This window comes from Anabrus simplex, chromosome 4 (assembly GCF_040414725.1).
Source record: "Anabrus simplex isolate iqAnaSimp1 chromosome 4, ASM4041472v1, whole genome shotgun sequence".
NCBI classification, from domain to species: Eukaryota; Metazoa; Arthropoda; class Insecta; order Orthoptera; family Tettigoniidae; genus Anabrus; species Anabrus simplex.
In genome coordinates this window covers 365,244,397-365,264,480 of record NC_090268.1, presented here as the reverse complement: position 1 = coordinate 365,264,480, position 20,084 = coordinate 365,244,397, and the positions used below count along the sequence as shown (strand labels likewise).

General features: G+C 38.8%; 1 protein-coding gene across 2 annotated transcripts in view; it reads right to left on the bottom strand.

The window, feature by feature from the left end:
* The window catches only part of EndoB (endophilin-B), a 243,010-nt gene that overhangs the window by 44,649 nt on the left and 178,277 nt on the right, over nt 1–20,084 (bottom strand). The window contains exon 7 of one of the 2 annotated variants that reach the window (XM_067145793.2): nt 4,323–4,507. The exons of the other annotated variant lie outside the window; for it this stretch is intronic. Coding sequence (XP_067001894.1) covers nt 4,408–4,507 — 100 coding nt within the window. The 3' untranslated portion in view covers nt 4,323–4,407. Of the gene's footprint in view, nt 1–4,322; nt 4,508–20,084 lie in introns of those variants that run through there. 2 annotated transcript variants of the gene reach the window in all.

Genomic DNA, 20,084 nt, shown 5'->3' with positions numbered 1-20,084 from the left:
CATCACTCCTGAATAAGTTGCAGCAGCAATAAAGAACATACAACCTGGCAAAGATCCTGGTTTTGATGGTATCCTGCCAGAGTTTCTCATCAAGTCTGGTAAATATATGAAGACATGGCTTTTTCCTTTGTAAAGACATGGCTAGCAAAATTCTTCACCTTACTATTAAAAACAGGACACATACCTCAAGAGCTTAAACATGCCAAGGTAACTGCGCTCCTAAAACCAGGCAAACCTGGAGATCTACCGCAAAGTTATTGTCCCACTGCATTACTTAGTGTGATTTATAAACTTCTGAGACAAATAATACTTAATAGGACTGGACAAACAATACTTTCAGGAGTCCCCATAGAACAAGCTGGCTTTCGTCCCAACCGAGGCTGTTGAATAGGGATGAATGTATTTATGTTTCTCAGCATGTATTCAAAAACCAATATACGCTAAATAAAACCATGCGAGTGTAACCAAAATGAGTTGTTGACTAATGGAATGCAGGAATTCAGGAGAGTGGGAACACTACCTGCTTAACAATGCAGTGCAGTTTTCCAAGATTTAGTGTGCTTACAGTTAGCAATCGTGGAACTATGTGTTGCAGGTACAGTGTAGTTTTAAAAGTGATGGAACGAAAGGAATGTGTAGTTTTAGATTTGAAAATACAAAAAAATAGGGCTTTAGAAGTTAGTAAGAAAGACAAATTGTCTGTTAAGCAGATCATAGCAAAGTTTAAAATTACAAAAACTCTAATCCTCAACATTATTAAGAGAAAGGGGGACTTAAATGAAGAGTGGTTAAAGGGAAACGGAACAGCAAAATGTAAGCTCAGAGTAACTGAGATTGAGGAAATAAATAAAATTGTTTGGAATGGTTCATTAGAGCAAGGGCAAGAAATTTGCCCATATCGGTGACAATGCTAAAACACCATGCAAGAGAAGTTGCAGAAAATCTTGGGAAGGCGTATTTTGCCACTTCTAATGGATGGCTGAAAAGTTTTAAAAGACAATATCAGATAGAGCTGAAGGAGGTCTGCATACAGGTTGGAGACGTCTGAGGAAACGATGGCAGACTGAACTTAAAATAACTGGCTCTATATTACAGGCTGTAAACCCCAAAACATAGCTAATGGCAATGAAACCAGACTATTATTCTGAGTACCGCACAGCAAAAGTATCTCTGAAAGGGAAAAGACGTACAGGAGGGAAACCTTCCAAAGAGAGATGGTCAGTTTTTTATGTTGTTTTCTTTCTGGGAAAATTAAAAAGCTATTAGTTATGGAAAAAGCAGTAAAATCCAGATGCTTCAAAAACATTAATTTAAAGAGTCTACAGAATGGTTGGTGTCACTCAACTCAAGAATGAAATAACAAAACAGGAATATCAGCCTATTTCTCAACAATGCTACATGCCATTTAGCAACATAGCTTTCTAATGTTAAGCTTGCATGGTTTCCTCCAATGGACCAGGGCACCTTTTTTTTGATATTAATTACAAAAAACTGATAAGAGCACCATTGCTTAGGAACACGGAATACTTGCCTCTGCCACTGAACCGAGCCTGTGCCTGTGTTCGATACTGTAATTTGGTTCACAGAAGCAGCGAAAGGGGTGTTGACAAATATGCTTTCTATGTCAGTGCAGAAGATTATGTGGCCAATGATCTAGAATTTGAGACTGCCGGGCTGAGTGGCTCAGACGGTTGAGGCGCTGGCCTTCTGACCCCAACTTGGCAGGTTCGATCCTGGCTCAGCCTGGTGGTATTTGATGGTGCTCAAATACGTCAGCCTCGTGTCGGTAGATTTACTGGCACGTAAAAGAACTCATGCGGGACAAAATTCCGGCACCTCGGCGACTCCAAAAACCGTGGAAGAGCAGTTAGTGGGACGTAAAGCAAATAGCATTTATTATTATTATTATTATTATTATTATTATTATTAGAATTTGAGACAGATGCAGCATTAGAAAGAGATTGTCACTCATTACCTCCAAGAAAAGGAAACAGAAGTTGATGGCAATAATGACGAGAATGAAGATAATGAAAAAGATGGTTTATGTAACGTGAAGATCTACTAACATGCCCCATCAGCCATGAAGGACATTCGGTCCTTCACTAGCAAAAAAGGACACAATTGCGTGACATTATTTGCTGCATCCACAGGTTATGCTACCAGGCTTAGTTGTGTCCAGCATGATAACTGGAAGAAGTAAATGACTGTAATGTACAGAATTACTATTTGTGTAATTTCTATAAAACACATCATGAGTATTTAATAAATGTATGTACTGTGCTTCTGTACACCGTGAGGAAGTTCTAAGCAAGAACAGATTTGTGTTCGTGCTGTGTATATACGAGGACGGTTTGAAAAGTTCTCGGAATCACTGTTAGATGTCAGTGCTAGAGCAACGAGGTTCCCGTGCAATAATCACACATCCTTTGTGAGTGAACACGTGGCGCGTCAGTGCTCTAGCTGCAGGAGTGTGGTAGTGACGACTCTTTGTTGTTGTTCCCGCGTAGCGATTTGTGACAATGGAAAAAACTGAGATTCGAGCAGTGATTGAATACTTTGTAAAGAAAGGTATGAAAGCAAAGGAAATTCATGCCGACTTTCAGAACACACTGGGGGACTCTGCTCCTTCATTTTCAACTGTTGCCAAGTGGACCAGTGAGTTGAAATTTGGTCGGGAGAGCTTGGATGATGATCCGCGTAGTGGACGGCCAAAAAGTGTTACGACCCCAGAATTTATCGCAAAAGTGCATAAAATGGTCATGAAGGATCGTTGACAAAGTGCGGGAGATTGCTGAAATTGTAGGGATGTCTTCTGAATGAGTATATTATATTTTATCTGAAGAATTGGGTATGAAAAAATTATCCGCAAGATGGGTGCTGCGGCTCTTGACATTGGACAATAAATGCACCAGATTGGAAATGTCCGAACTAAGTCTGGCCCGTTTTCAGTGCAACCAACAAGATTTTTTGCGCCGGTTTGTGACCACAGATGAAACCTGGGTCCACTAGTATACCCCAGAGACAAAACAGTAGTCAAAGCAGTGGAAACATGCTGACTCACCACCAAAGAAAGCAAATGCAGTGCGTTCGGCTGGAAAGGTCATGGCCTCAGTTTTCTGGGATGCAAAAGGCATTCTGCTAATAGATTATCTTCCTACTGGCCAAACAATTACGGGGCAATACTATGCAAACCTCCTAGACCAACTACAGGAAAAGATACGCGAAACAAGGCCTGGTTTGGCAAGGAAAAAGGTCATCTTTCATCAGGACAACGCTCCGCCGCACACAAGTGTTATTGCCATGGCAAAACTTCATGAACTGGGGTACGAATTTTTGCCACATCCACCTTATTCACCTGATTTGGCACCATCAGACTCATCTATTCCCCAAGCTGAAAATTTTCCTCGGTGGACGGAGATTTTCTACAAGAGAGGAACTGACAGCTGAACTGGAGAGGTATTTTGCAGGCCTGGAGGAATCTCATTTTCGAGATGGGATCAAGGCATTGGAACATCGCTGGACCAAATGTATTAGTCTACAGGGAGACTATGTTGACAAAAGCACCGAGGTAAGATACTTAATTCTAGTACATTCCGAGAACTTTTCAAACCACCTATGTAAGTGTGTGATCAGTGTCATTACTGTATTTAGGACAGCGTGAAATCATAAAAATCTACAGCTGTAGTATCTAACGGAGGTATGTAGTGATGATTTTTATTGTATTTTTTTAACCACCTTTATGAACTAGAAGAAAGCCTCCGTGGCTCCGGTGGCAGCGCACCAGCCTCTCACCGCTGGGTTCCGTGGTTCAAATCCCGGTCACTCCATGTGAGATTTGTGCTGGACAAAGCGGAGGTGGGACAGGTTTTTCTACGGGTACTGCGGTTCTCTCTGTCATCTTTCATTCCAGCAACATTATCCAATATCATTTAATTTCATTTATCATTGCCCCAGAAGAGTGTGACAAGCTTCGGCAGCCAGCACAATTCCCATCCTCACCACTAGAAGGGGGCTTCATTCATTCCATTCCTGACCCGACCAAAGGACTGGAAACAGGCAGTGGATTTTTTATGAGCCAAAATCCTGCATACAACGGAAACAATTTCCATCCCCTGGGTTTCCGCTGAGGACAGGTTTTACTGTAATAACAATTAGGTTCACTTCCTGCAGATGAGTGAATGAACAAGTTTTGTGTCATGACCTTCACAGATCTGGAGTTCAGACAAGATACATGACATGCTTAATAAAGGAAGGAGATGCTCTGCATTACATAGGTAAAATAAAACTGTAAATATCTTTCATAAAGATGATCGATACCTTACCTATTGATCCACAATGATGACATTCCGCTTGCAGAAAAAGTCCTTCTAATGCATGTCCCTTCCACCTTGACCTTTATTTTCCATGTCATATTTCTGATTCATGTTTTACAGCATCCATTTTGCATTCTACCACAACTGGAAGAAGTAAATGACTGTATTGCACAGTATTACTATTGGTGCAATTTCTGTAAAACATGTAATGTGTATTAAATAAGTGTATGTGCTGTACTATTGTACACTGTGAGGAAGAACAGACTTGTGTTAGTGCTGATGAGCAACATGCTTGTGGAATGGTCCTTCCCCTTATTATGACAATTATATATACTTGTTTTTTCTGTGCAAGGTTGACACATTTTGTGGCCGTTGGTGAGCAGGAATCAGTGAAGCAACAGAAGTCCTTATTATGTAATATTATGTAAATTTTTTGTCTTGTCATCATTTTAGGTAAACAAAAACATTTAAAAAACTGAAGAATTTGTGCAAAGTGAATTATTGTAGGAAGCTTTCTTATGTAAAAATTATAACATATTTAGGCATATGAAGAAATGGCCTATGAAGAAGATTTATGTTCTGTTACATTTCCTGATTTAAATTGTATTATTTTGTTAACTATGGAATGGGATGTGGAAATTTTATACATGACTTGTGAGGCAGGGTGTGCCACGTGTAAGTGGCCCTTCCTGTCATTTTGTAATATCCGCGAAGATGCAAATTCTGCAGAAAGCATAATTCTAGAATATCATCGTCATTGGTCAAAAGTACAAGTGTTTTTATTGGCTAGTATATTAGGATTTTTAAGAGGTGAATGTGGCAAACTGGAGGGTTGCTATTGGTCATTTGTAATCACTCTGTTTCCTGTTTGTGGCTCCTCGCGTGTGCGAGTCACTTTGTCCGCGTCTTTGAATTTGGATCACTACAGCGGGCGGGCGTGTTTAGCGCCCGTCCCGCAATGGGTCGTCAGCCGCCAAAGGTAAGCGCATTTTGCCTTATGCTATTTAAATGCATTTTTATGTTTCAGAAAATTCCCACTTAATGTAAATTCAGTAATTATGTAGAATTTCTTCTCATGTGCCGGAGTTTCCTCTAGTTTTCCACATTTTCCAAAATAGAGCATTTATATGACTTAGCATTTATGCTAGTCCGCAACGTTGTTTTATGAGGCAGACCTTCTTTTCTAACTCTAGTTGTAATTGTAGTAACTGTAACACTTTCTTGAATTGTGTAATTAATTTTGTTTCGTTCGAGGTTGCCTCCTTTCATTCTGTAAATTCTGGATCTGTATGTCAAAGTTTGTTCGTGACTGAAGAACTTAATTGTTTCCCTTATACTTCTTTGTTTTGTATCTCAAGTATCAGTTAATCCACAGTTCATTTATGCGCTAATTTATAATTGTATGTTCATTTTCTTAATAATTATTTGTCTGTTGAGTGTATTTTTTTTTTTTTGCTACGGGCTTTACGTCGCACCGACACAGATAGGTCTTATGGCGACGATGGGATAGGAAAGGCCTAGGAGTTGGAAGGAAGCGGCCGTGGCCTTAATTAAGGTACAGTCCCAGCATTTGCCTGGTGTGAAAATGGGAAACCACGGAAAACCATTTTCAGGGCTGCCGATAGTGGGATTCGAACCTACTATCTCCCGGATGCAAGCTCACAGCCGCGCGCCTCTACACGCACGGCCAACTCGCCCGGTGTGTTGAGTGTATTATTGTAAGTCTTTTCTCCCCCATAATGTTATACCTTCCATAGACCTCGTAGGGTTTCCAAACACCTTCCACTCCCCTGTCTTAGTTGTCATTTTTAGGCCTGTAAGTGTTCCCTTGTATTTGATTTAATATTGTGTATCGAAAGATACTAGTCACATTTCCATGTTTTGATCTGAATTCACCGCCATTGCGTTATTTACAATTTCCTTAGTCATATTATTAAGTATTATATTATTTACTACTGGTATTACTTTATTATTATTATTATTATTATGTGTAAGCATAATTGTCCCGATTGCGGTTACACATTTTACAAAGGTGACATGTAGGTAGCAAGCAGAGCAATACAGTATCGACTTCAAGGACTAACAGTGTTAAATGGGTTGCATAATTTCATGATATTAAGGGTCTAGTTGACCACTCTGTATACACGTGCATGTCATGAATATAGTATTTTATTAGCACGAACTAGAAAACTGCCATATTCCTGTTCAGAATCACTCATTTTGTCATGCTGTGGGCAGCCTGTATAACAACTGTACTACGCGAGCAGTGACGTTCCGATGTCTTATCATCCTACCAGGTTTCATTTCAATGGGTGCAGTCTAACTCTTATAGTTCCCTTGTGAAATAAGAAAGAGGATTAGAACCACTTTGGGCATCATGGAATTGGTTCTACATACTTTTTATACTTTAAGAACAGGAAAATTCTAGGATGCTGCCCAGCAAATGAGACGACACACACAGACAGCACAGTCAAGCAGTCATGTTGGTTACTTCCTCGCCATGTATTGAACAAATTAGTTTGTCGCCTTCATAAGAACTATACACAGGAGTCTTCTGCCCATTATTTTTCTCAACATTAGGCCACCCTTCTAAAGCCAAGAACATGAAGGTTGATAGTACACCTGATACTGTACCAAGGCACTGTCGATATACCTTGTAGAACAAAACAGTCTCTAGCGACAGGCAACGAGAGGTTGGTGCATCACAGTAAGTCTGTTAAGGCTGGTCTCCACTGATAAACATTTAACACCATGTTAAATTTAACATGTTACAACCGACATGTATATTGTGATTGTGTCTTCCAATTGACTTTGCATGTTAACTCAGAATGTTGAGGTTAACACTTTTAACATGTTGGCGCATTTTCCGCTCCAAGTTGAAAACATAACAAGTCAATTCGTTGTTTGGAGATGTTGGCACAGCTTCGGCAACTACCGTGCTGTTTCCATGCCAACAGATAGCCTAAACGACGCAAACGTGCTTCTCGTGAAATAGGATTATAGTTACAACACTCCGCAACACTCATCCTCTTTGTTATCAGCTAAAAATACATGCGCGCGTGTCGTTCTCTCTGCACTATACTAAAGTTTATAGTCAGAAATGGAGTTCAGCAAGGAGATTTTATTTATTTTTAAATTTTATTTTAAAATGCTATTTGTTCGGGGCGTCGACCAAGAAAGATCTTTTGCCCCTACTTGCACCATATGTGAGGAACCTGCATGTATTTCATAAATGGCAGAAGTGTAAAGTGTTGAATGTGAGGAAAGGAACATTAAGAACGACACAAACACCCAGTCCCCAGGCCAGCAATATTAAACATTTACAATTAAAAACCCCTGATCCGGCCGAGACTCGAACCTGGGGCCGTCGGGTGACAGGCGGACGCGTTTCCCCCCTAGACTACGGGGCCGGACTAGAAGCAAGGAGATTACTCTAGACTTAATTATATCACTGAAAGGCCTTGTTTGTGGGATGTCCCATCAAACGAATAAAGAGATAAAGCGAAGAAAGCCGACAGTTTCCAAGTACTCGAAATTATCTACAATTGTTCCCGCGAGTGCATAAAAAAAACTAGCGTCCCTCCGCTCCCAGTACAGTCGAGAATTGCAAAAGGTTCAGAAAAGTTGGAAGTCGGGAGCGGGAGAGGACGAAGTTTATACTTGAAAGTGGTTTGCTTTTGAAGCAATGAGCAGGATGAGGGGAGGAAATGTGCCTAATAAAACTACATTTCTATATCTTAACAAGAAGCAACAGTAGCAATAACAAAGGCCAAATCCTCTTCATCTGGGTCCATTGTCCTTATTTGAAAATACTAGACACCACCTAAATGTATTACCACAAATTAATATGAAGAAGAACCTATCTATAAACAAAGGAAGTCAAGTTTAACATGTTAATTAAATGTTGACACAATGTTAAATGAAACAGTATTTAACATTTAACATGTTGATAGTGCCACCAGTCAACATTTAACACTTTAAACATTTCACATGATGTTGTTAAATGTTTATAAGTGGAGACCGGCCTTTATAGAAACGCATATACACATACTGGATCGATCTGCCATATGATGCAGTAAATAGTAAGCGATCAGGTTGAGTGAAAATAACTCTGAAACTAACGATACATAGATAGGAAACTGATATGAGCTGATGAAACGGAAGTAAATGTACATTGTGTCTAGTGTCTGGAAGACCAGTAAGAGTTGTCAGCATACAGCTGCGGAAGAAGTGTGGAAGTTCTGGTGGATTCAGTGGAAAAGGTGATGTTTGAATCCCACCAGTACCCAATATTCTTACTCATATCTGGAGTTTCGAGGATCAAAGGCAAGGCTACTTGTGCCTTATTCAACAAAAAGTATGCAGCTTTCATTCAGGTAAGTACCGTATGTTTACTGCCCTGACTCGGATAGTGTATGGCCCCAGTCATGCGGGTCATTGCTTTGTTATGTATCCAACAAGTAAGTATGTCGACATTCTCCTCACCTACGCTTCAGTAAGAGCGAATACACAATAAGCACAACACCTAAACTACACTACTACCAACTGCACATACACTTGGGAGTACTTTACAAATACTTCCCGTAACAGAGGTGCCAGTGACATCTGCTGATACTATGATTGTTTTGGATGCTATCCAGGGGAGTCCTCATACAAGTTCCAGGGCACTAACAACAAACATCACTAATCATCTGTCGTATGGATTTTACGTGCCAATCACTTTCATAGCTACATCAGGAGCCCCGCGGGTGAGATTTTTGAAGCTCGGGATAGTTTCTATGCATTGATAGTGAGGCAAAAGGCAAATGATTGCGCATTCACGTCAAAACTACTGTTTTCAGACAAGTCACAATTTCATAACTAGGGCTTGGATGTTCAAGACAAAAAAATAGCCCAAATAAGCAAGCAAATATGACCTCAAAGTTTGCTAAGATTATCAGATCACACAACATTTTGAAAGTCAATACATGTTTGCACTCTGCATTGGTGGTTTGAACTATGAGAAAACTAGAAACCAATCCATTTTATATATTTCAGTGAAAGGAGGTTGAGGTTCTAATGTCTGAAAAAAGACAAGAGAGTGATTGCCAGAAATAATTAGCTCACTGCTGGGATGGGTTTTTCAGGATTATGTCTGTCTATAACTGGGTGACCGGGTTGCTCAGTATAGCATGTGGGGTAAAAGGTGCAGTCTATGACCTTAATTTTATACAAAGGGTATTCCACTTTTATTGACTGCAAATGTGATACCGAGAAACAGTTTCGTGAACACTAGTTCGCAGTCGGTAAGTTGAAGATGATTTTGCACAGCTACAGCTGTCATCAAACCGCCGAAATATGAGAAAAATGACTTTTCTACGAAAATAGCTTGAAATATGACCTTATGACCAAAAATAGCCAAAATATGCGTTTATATGACAAATAAAATTCACTTAATTGTGACAATCACCTGATTTGCACCAAAATCCAATCAGGCAAAGAAAATAGACAAAGAAAAAATATGACTTTTCCTAAACATCCGAGCCGTATTCATAACAATGGTGCTGTGAATCGTCATAACATACATTACTGGAGTGTTGACAATCAGGCATGACAGGGAATAAATGTATGGTATGGTTTATTGGGAGACTATGTAATTACTCCCTATTTCTTTTACAGCCATTTGAGAGAAGTCCGTTATCTACAGTTTCTCTGTGATCAACTATGACTGTTCCTAGAGGGTGTGTCCTTAGGCTACGGGGAATCAACACAATGGAACTCCACCACACACGCCAGCAGTTGTTCGCTACCACCTGAATGCTACACACCCTGGTCCATATGTAGCAAGGAGAGTACCTGTCACCTGGCCTGCCAGATCACCTGATTTAATGCTACTGGTTTTCTTGTGGAGTCATCTGAAAACAGTAGTGAATACAACAACAACAACAACAACAACAAATTTTAGTTCTCATGACTTGTATCTTGCAGAAACAGATACAAAGAAGACGGGAACCATTTCAAAAAAGAATAAGCTAAGACACTGCAGTGCAGCCTACTGCTAACAGTTTAGAAATGTATATGAAAGAAAACTCAATACAACACGCAAAATTTTGTATCTACATTTCAATCAATATCAAAAGGTGTAATGCACGCTTGTTCACTTTGTTTTTGTATGATGTGGGTCTTATGAAAACCAGAATTCTCTCTCCAAAAAGAGGTAAAATTCTAAGATAGTAGAATAATATAAAATACAAGGAGAAATAATGTCATAAGAATTGCCATAAGTCAAATATGAGATGTGTTTTATGTCCATCACACTGCCAAATGCAAGAATAGTGTCTTGAAGACTGTAAATCTACTGATCAGATTTTTCAGCCTTAGAATTAATTAATAATGGCTGAGCCAGGAATCAGTGCAACAACCATGAACAGATGAAATGAGCACCTGACTAACTGCGTTGCACATCCAATATCAAATTTGAGAATACTCAAAATGTACCACAGAAGAAGGAATCCACTTGAGCTGAACATTTCACTCTGAATTAAACATTGTTTCTCACAAATATAGCATGTATATTCAAGCACATATTCAAGCATGTACTGTATATTCAAGAAATGCATGGCATCATTCTCAATGTCTTCAATAATTTCCCTACACCATAAAGATACAGAAAATATATTTTACAATGTGACACAAACATGCATAAATACACAAAATATTAATCCTGTATCACAAGCTATTACAAGAAAATGAATTCATGTCATGCAGAATGAAACACGAATACCATAAAAGCATGAATACTATTTACACATGATCATGCACTCCATGGTATTTTATATGCATTTTCCTAAACTACAGGATATACTTCATGCAGAAGTGGTTTTGATCAGGACTGTCCCTACATTAAAACTATGTCTTTATCATCCTGCCAGCTTTTTACAAAAATATATATCCGAATTGTTTGAAATACGAGGGTTGGTATATTAATAGTGGCAACACTATTGTATATATGCCAAGAAAGAAACCCAGTGTCTCGCCTATACCCCAAATTACATCACTATCGAAGTTATATCACAGTGCAGGGACCCCCATCCAGCAGTGTTCCGTGCTTGTGCTGTGTTGTGAAAAAAAGAGTTGCCTGTGAACTGCCAGTTTAAAGCTGAGTAGCCACAATGTTCTCAAATAAATGAAACAGCACAGTTGGTTACAGACTGAATGTGCTCCAGATGTACAGTGCAGCAGGTATATCAATGTCTTTATGAGACATGCAGAGAATCAACGTCACTTTACAGAACAGTCGTACAGTGAATAAAAGTCCTCAGCTACGAGTGTCAATGTTTGGTGGACAAGATTGACTGGGCCATAGTCATGTCTGTGAAGAAGACATGCAAGTTGCTGGCTATGGGTACCAATTAGACGATTGGTGAGTTATACTAAACACAGAATAACTATGAACATGAGGAAGGAGTCAGATTTGCTCACTTGCCCATGCCAGCCAATGGAATAGCACGGCATTGCCTAAACAAATGAACATGCTGGCTCGATAGTTTTATTTCTTTCTGTGCATGAAAATCTTTACATATTAAGTTGATTTAGTGATGCCATGTAACAGCATAAAAAATTCTGAACATGTTTGCCTAAAGCCTGCGATTCTACTTCCAGGCATTTGGGAGGTATCATCTACTTTAGAACTGGAGGGATAACTTCAACATCCGCTTCTCCCACGTTAGAAAGATAAGAAGAGGCTGAAATATTTAGGTTCGCTGGGAATCTCTTGTCAAAATACAGGCTAGGGTGACAGTACTGCAGTATCCAGTTAGTGTAGTGAAAGCTAAAGCATTAAGAGATAAGAATTTCATATTGCAATGGTCCTAGCGTCCGCCATATCAACTGGCAGTGGGCCCGGCCCGGCACCGTAAAGACCCACCCCTTATGCTTCAGCTGCGCCAATCACTAGCAGCTAAGCCAGCCCCCACTCGCTTCCGCTCACGGTCCGTAGCCGAGAAGTATGGAGATGACTCCGCGACTAATCTGGAGTGTTCCATCTCGCGATGTCTCTGGATTCATCCAGCATCCGGACGATTCTAGAAGAGCCAGCGCAGGTATACAAGAGAGGAATGACCGTCCTGCAGGAGGAAGAGTTCGACCGAGTTAGAAGTCAGTGTGGTTCAGTCGTGATTATCGGACTAGTGTGCTACAGTGCGGACTGTCGGCGAGGAAGAGAACGTGCAGCCGTGCGACGCGGGACCGTGTGTGCGAGTGTAAAACTGTGTAGTGTGAGCACAAGTGAGAAACGAAGGGAGAGGGAGCGCACGAACTGTGTAAGTTTGTGTTATGAGCAACAGTTGTGTGCAGTCTTGTATAGTTTAGTGCGTAGTTAATAAATCTATGAAATTGAAGCTACCAGTCTTGTGTTAATTGATCATACTACCCCGCCAACTCGTTACAATATTGTTCTGTATTGAAGCGAGTTCACTAATAAGTTAAAAGAAAGTGCAAGTATAAGAAAGTGAAAGTTAAAGCATGTTGTGAGCCGAGGTTTCATATTCATAATGTCTCTTAGCAAGTAGAGTAGTAGCAGCATTTGATAGTGGTACTACTTTAGAAATTTTATAGTTATGCAAGAAATATAATTTACTGTGTGTATGGCTTTTTAAGGAAACATTCAAATACAGAAGTGCGTGAGAACACAATTTTTTTTGTAAGCCAGGAGGTGACGGCAGAGGATGACAACACATTTTCACATGAATTTGTAAATTATCAATATTATTAAATTACCGTTTTTAATGCATAATTGAAATATTTTATGATAAGGCACAAAAAAATATGAATCACAGCCAGAAGAAAATCTTGCATATGCCACTGCATAGTGTGTCCAAAATTTTTTCTGAGGGCAGAAAAAAATAAGGGAATAAGCCTGCATTTAAATCAATGTGGAAACAATGCACAATTCATAAACATGCAACAAACAAGGACGACCTTGAAAAGTGTGTTTTTATGCCAAACAATATTTTACTTTTATGATAATTAAGAATTTCCAACAGTTAAGAAATTAGTGTACATAACGAAGGAGAAAATTAATTAAAAGGGCTCCATATCTTCCATGTAAACGGTATTGAAATCCCTCAGTTTCAATTACTGGAACCATTGAATGATTTATTTTACCTTATCAAGATGCTACTGGAAATACTACTCAATGTCATGCAGTATAGATTACAGTGCATCAAATAATAGCACAGCCTTGCATGAATTGAGTACTCTCATAAAAAGCTATTTAAATAGGATGCTGGAAAGATCCACACTGCCAATACACTTGATGTTAATTAATCTTACTTACGCACTAAAAACATCGTACATGTTTTGAGAAAAGCAAACATTCTTTATGCAGTAGCGTACGCAGGATTTCCTTCTGGCAGTGATTCATGTTTTTTTTTTTTGTACAATGTTTTTAGTGATAAATATGATTAACATAAAATGTACTGGCAATGCAGATCTTTCCAGCATCCTATTTAAATAGTTTTTATGAGATCATACAAGTCAATAAGGAATAAATAGCACCTACTACAGTCAAATTTATGAACAGTGAATTAAGTACACTGTTCCAAAATAATTTTTGTATATATTACATATTGTAATTGTAATCTATACTAATATATAAAGAGGTAAACTTTGCATGTAATGGCTAAGCTCAGGAACTACTGGACCGATTCTAAAAATTATTTTACTAATGTAAATATACATTATCCCTGAGGGACATGGGCTGTATTTTATTTTCAAAACAATTCGTAGGGGGCGGCTGTAAGCCCTACGGGCCCGAAAACCATGTTTTAAGGCCCTAAAACCAACTGTTATGGAAATATTGGCACCACATTACCCGTGCTCTAGGAATCAGAAAAACAAACTGCCGTAACCATGGCAACGTCAGCTCCAGGATTCTACAGCAGCGAGGTTATGCATGTACATTTGGGCATAGCTGCAAACCAAAATTGGTACACATATGACTTACCATCTGGAAAAAATATACTGTTGTGTAAGGCACTCCTAACACTCCTTTGGGCGGGGATGGAAAGGGGCTGAAGTATAGAAATAATCTTATATAAAATAACATGTCCTAACTGACCGACTGATTCATCATTGCCACGCCAAAACTACTGGACATAAAGGAATGCAATTTTCGGGATACATTTATATTACAGTGAAGGTACTCACTATGGAAGGATCTGTGGATATTCCACCAATAAAGGGGATGAAAAGGGAGGTAAATTCTTAAAATGAGTATATCTATATCTCAAAAACTTAACAGTTTGAAGACGTGAAAATTGGTATTTGGAATCTCCTTTTAAAATAAAGAAACACATATTTTATCTCTGGAAAATCCACTTATAAGGGTAAAAATAAGTGAAAAGGGGGTGGAATCCTTATGAGGATACTTTTATCTCAAAAACTGAATGTTACAGACGTGAACATTGGTATTTGGAATCTCCTTTAAGAATGAAGAAACCCATATTTTGCTTTTGGAAAATCCACTTAAAAGGGTGAAAAGAAGTGGAAAATTGATTGAATTTTTAAAATGAGTATATCTACAATATATTTAAAAAATGTAAAATGTTCCACACTTAAAACTGGTGGGATGCTTTATATATTATATGGAATACCCTGCCTCCTGCCATAAGAATGACACTCCATCAGGATGGGTGGGAAGCATCCATGATTTGCACCTTATTGAAAATATGTGGAGTACAACATGTCAATTAAAAAGTATAATTTTCCACAGAATATTGCAAGAAAAATTAATGTATATAAGTTTTACGAGGATTGTTACCTTAATAGTGGCAACAACTTTGCTTCAACAGATAAAAAAGATTCCTACCGTGGAACTTTTAAGTCCCTTGACATAGTCGTCGGCATTATGTAGGGCCCGTCAGAATGAAATCAAAATTTCAGGGGCTTGAGCATGGGGGATGGTAGAGGACTTTCCGAATCTGCTGAGTGTATAACTTGCTCACTGGTTGCATCACATGCACCCGAGCATTGTCATGCAAGATGATAGGCGGGAGTATGCAGAAAGTGTCGTTGCAGTTTCTGCAATTCTATCATGGTGCGGAACCCATCACGATGCAGTTTCTCTCATGCCTAGACAATCCTTCAAGATGTTAAGCACAGTCTGAGGTGTTATTCGCCTCAGTCTATAGAGAAAACAGAACTACTATGAACATGGGCTCATCCAGTAGGGTGCTCCCCAAAGAGTGATATTGCTGCAGTGACAGACTGGTGTGAGAGAGAGATTTGACATGGATCTATGCTCGCAATGTGTACACGACGTTTTTCTTAAACACAATTTTCTCCAAATTGAAATGCATGTATGTGACGGAAGCCTTAATCCTGTGATTATCCATGACTAGCTGTTACCCGCAGCTTCACTCGCGTGGATTAGTAGTTTTCATGTCTGTAATATGTTATGTTTTTGAGAAATACTGCAGACATATTCATTTGAAAAATTCACCAATATTTTTAATTTTTTTCACCCTCTTAAATGGATTTTTTTTAAAATCTTTATTTTTAAAGGAGATTCCAAATACAAATTTTCACGTTTGTAACATACTCATTTTCTGAGATCAGTTTACCAGTTAAAGGATTCAACCTGCTTTTCAGTCCTTTTCTTAATATCTTAAGTGGATTTTCCAAAAACAAAATAATACGTGCTTCTTTATTTTGGAAAACTGAATTTTGTAAGGGCAAGCAGAAGTCATTTTTGCCTATTGCTCTGTAGGAGAATGAAGTATTGACCATATGGAGGATGGTTCAGTCATCCATAAAGAATAAGCCATTATTAAATCAAGATTTAGTCAACAGAATTTCTTCTCTAACAATACTTACTGAACACATCCTGTTTTACTCTTTCTAGACACTACGAAGTTCCCAAGTAAAACAATCTCAAGTTATAGCTTGAGTTTTGCATTTTTGTTTCTTGAAAATCAATTTAAAAGGACCTAGATTGATGACTAATTTTGCAGTCCTCTTCTTTATTATTATTTATTTATTATTTACATATTTTACGCCCACATTGGAGCACTGAAATCAATACATTTGAGATAATTTCTTCTTCTTCTCCCAGAACTTTTTCATCCTCTCCGACCTGGAAGCCCTTTGTGTGTCCGATATAGTATATTGTTTCCGTTCAACTGCTTTTAGTTTGAGACTTATGCTTTTGTTCTTCAAAATCCTCTTCTCTTCTTTATTATTAGTATTATTATTATAATTATTATTGCAATAATAATACAATTTATTTAGATATTAAGAAATGCCAGAGCACTGGAATTTTGTCCTACAGGAAATCTTGGAACATGTTGAAAGCTGAGGACGCTTAAGGTAAAACACCGCTAATGCCACCATTCTCACCCAGGATAGAACCCACTATTTTGGGAACAGAAGGACAATTTACTGGAAGGTCAGCATTTGTAAATTTCCTGGATTACAACATTTTGATGTTGAACAATACTGACCAAATATACCAAAATATGAAGACTAAATAGATCATTTATTTGAGTTTAATAATTTGACCACAATACAAACTTCATCTGAAGTTGAAAGGTCTTTTCTTACAGTGTCTACACTGAAGTTCATTGTAAGCGAATTTCTGATACAAAGTTCTGCAAACTTTTAGAAACAATTACTGAAGAACAATAAGCAATGAAAATGATGTTAAGGGTTCTTCAGATATACCACATCTCTTCACACTCCAAGGGTATATATATATATATATTATTATCTTATTGTTTTAATCTCCCACTAATTACTTTTGAAGGTTTTCGGATTCGCCGAGATGCCGGAATTGTCCCATGGGAGTTCTACGTGCCAGTAAATTTACCAACATGAGGCTGACATATTTACGTATTTGAGCACCTTCAAATACCACCGGACTGGGCCAGGATCGAACCTGCCAAATTGGGGTCAGAAGGCCAGCGCCTCAACCGGCCGAGCCACTCGGCCCAGCTATATAGAGTTCATTTCAATAGCAGGTACACTGTGTAAAGTTGAGAAACAATTAGGAAAGTTTTCATTAAATATATGTGAACTGAATCGATCATCACTATGTGAATGTTACAGTTAATTAGTCACAAGAAATATTAAAATATGGGTATAGTCGTCGGATCTAACTCAATCCGAGTATATATAACTTCTTCCCGCATATATTGACCAGTACAATTCAGTTTATAGATGTGTTTGCGATGGCTAAACAGACCAATCCTGGCATAAAACATATGCCCACACAAATCACACTGAATGGATGCAGGAGGACGGGGTTGTAATTGACGTAATAGAAAATTAGATACATCTTGAATATTAAGTGGGAGGACTATGTGACCAACCCAGCAGTTTTGACAAAGCGCAGCTAAATAGCATTGAGGCAACAATCCTTGCTCATCTACTGAGATTGTTAGGCCATGTTCGCAACATGCATGGGTAATACCAGGCTTCCCCGCCAAATTCTTTATGGTGAACTTTGCTCCGGCAGTATACCTCGTGGAGCCCTTCTTAAGCGTATGGGTATAGTAATGCATAAATAACAACCTATTGAACCTGATTTCATCCAACTGCAAGGTCTGGGAAGCTCTAGCTAGCACTGAGGTACAGCAATGAGCAAGCTGGCAAGGCCTATCACGTACAGAGTCTGTCTTATAAAAACAGACCGGGTGCATGGTCTTTGTACTCTGCGGTACAGGAGCTGCCTGAGCCCAACTTACGTCTCACACAGTCGCACTGCTTTAAGCGTGTATACAATCTTACATCAAATCTTACCTTTTAAAGGTTGCTGAAAGTGTCATCCTTCATAATGAGGGACTTCATAAACACCATTAGGATTTTCTGCACACCAATAACAAGAGTTATGACTGTTCACATGACAATTAAGATGCCTGAGCCTCATCCAAAAAGAACACAAGCTGTGGGCTGAATAAACCATCATTCAATGATGCAAGATACTACTCACAATATCTCCCTATTGTGGCTGGATCAGCAGGTTTTAAACAATGGGCCCGTATAAACCTGTACGGTTTGATGTGCAACAGCTTTGTAGCTCTGTGTGCAGAAGAAACCGAAACCCCTACTTCGTGTACTAATTTTGCAGTGATTTATTCAGTGACCGTTCAAGATTCGCACCAATGTCATCTAGCTTTTCCTCTGTTAAAACTGTGTGTGTGTGTGTGTGTGTGTGTGTGTGTGTGTGTGTGTGTGTGTGTGTGTGTGTGTGTGTGTGCACGCGCGCGCGCGCGCGCGCGCGCGCGCTGAATACTGAGCTAGTTTCAAATTTATTTACAATTACATAAACCTGTGCTTGTGAAGGTGGCACGACACTAGGAAACTGCTGAACAAATGCATCACATACCTATCAAGCAGACTCGTACTTAAAATAACTTTTACATACGAAAATATGGTGTTGCAACGATAACTGTCTCACCATGTTAACAGCTGAGATTCAGACTGGTTACTGATGCTAGGTCAAACACGTGCATGCTCCTTGCAAGGTCAAGAACTATGCGTGCACCTCCCGTACAGCTGCTTAGGTCTCAGAGTAGAAATGCCACTGGACGGTCTGGGTTTATAACAGAGACCCTGTATATATGGGGTGAGCATAATATGATTGGCTAATTAAAAAAAAAAAATCTGTTTCTGATGGGTGCTGTCTAGTAAGATAATAAAAATATCTCTTTTTTTTTTTACCTGGAAAAGAAAATATCTCCAAATCCATCCATGGCAATGCAGAGTCTCCAACATGCCAACAAAACTACAAAACTAAAGATGCACTGGCTGATTCTTGTAAGGGACAAGCCTAGTTGATTAAGTATAGAGGAGTAAAAACTGTGATGATTGCTCTTCTACCAAAATCTTACTATGCACCCGCTTAACAGTTTTAAGATTTACAATACATGGTAGTCATAACTCACTATTATATACACTGAGAACAAATGAGCAAAAATGGTAAGAAGTCTTCAGAAACAATTCTCCATTCATGCTACATTCGATCATCTTTCCTTCCCACTCTGTCCTATGCCTAGCAGAACTCCTATTCATTCTCGGACTAACTGTATACTAAATCATGCTTTCTATAACTAGAAATAAGTAGTATCAAAATACAGTAGAACCTTGATCGTTTCATCTGTGGATATCACACCATTTTCAGCTAACTGATCTGGTAGTTTGCACAAAGTGCAAGCCTAATAGATGTTTCATACACAGCTAAATTGGCATGGTACAACCTGGGATCAAACTAGGAACCCTTTCCTCCCTGGGGAGTTGCCCTGACCACTGAGTTATTGTAACACATCCTGTTCTATTTTTAAAGGAACTTCTTATGTAGCTGTGATCAATATAGCCCAAGTTCCAGCTTGTAGCATTCAACAGGATATTGAATTTTCATGACCATATTAAAATTAATTATTTCAGCAGTTAAGTTGTCTAGAGTCATTGAGTATAATTCATACAGATGTTTGGGATAAACCTGTTCACTGAGTTGAGTAATTAAGGATCTACAGTCTTTTGTACACAATACATTAGACCCTCTCATATTCATCACATACGGGACAGAGATAGGGTCGGTACAAAGAAAAGGTCAAACAATCCGAGGAGCAAATAATAAACTTCACTGTAATGCATAATGGAGAGTACAAAAGTTTTACAGTCACTAAAAACAAAATTTCACATAAAGATGTGACTGTAAAAATGGTAGTTCGCACAGGTCAGAAAGAAAATCTTTTGTATGTTTAATGAATTGGACACTTACAGTTCTGTAGG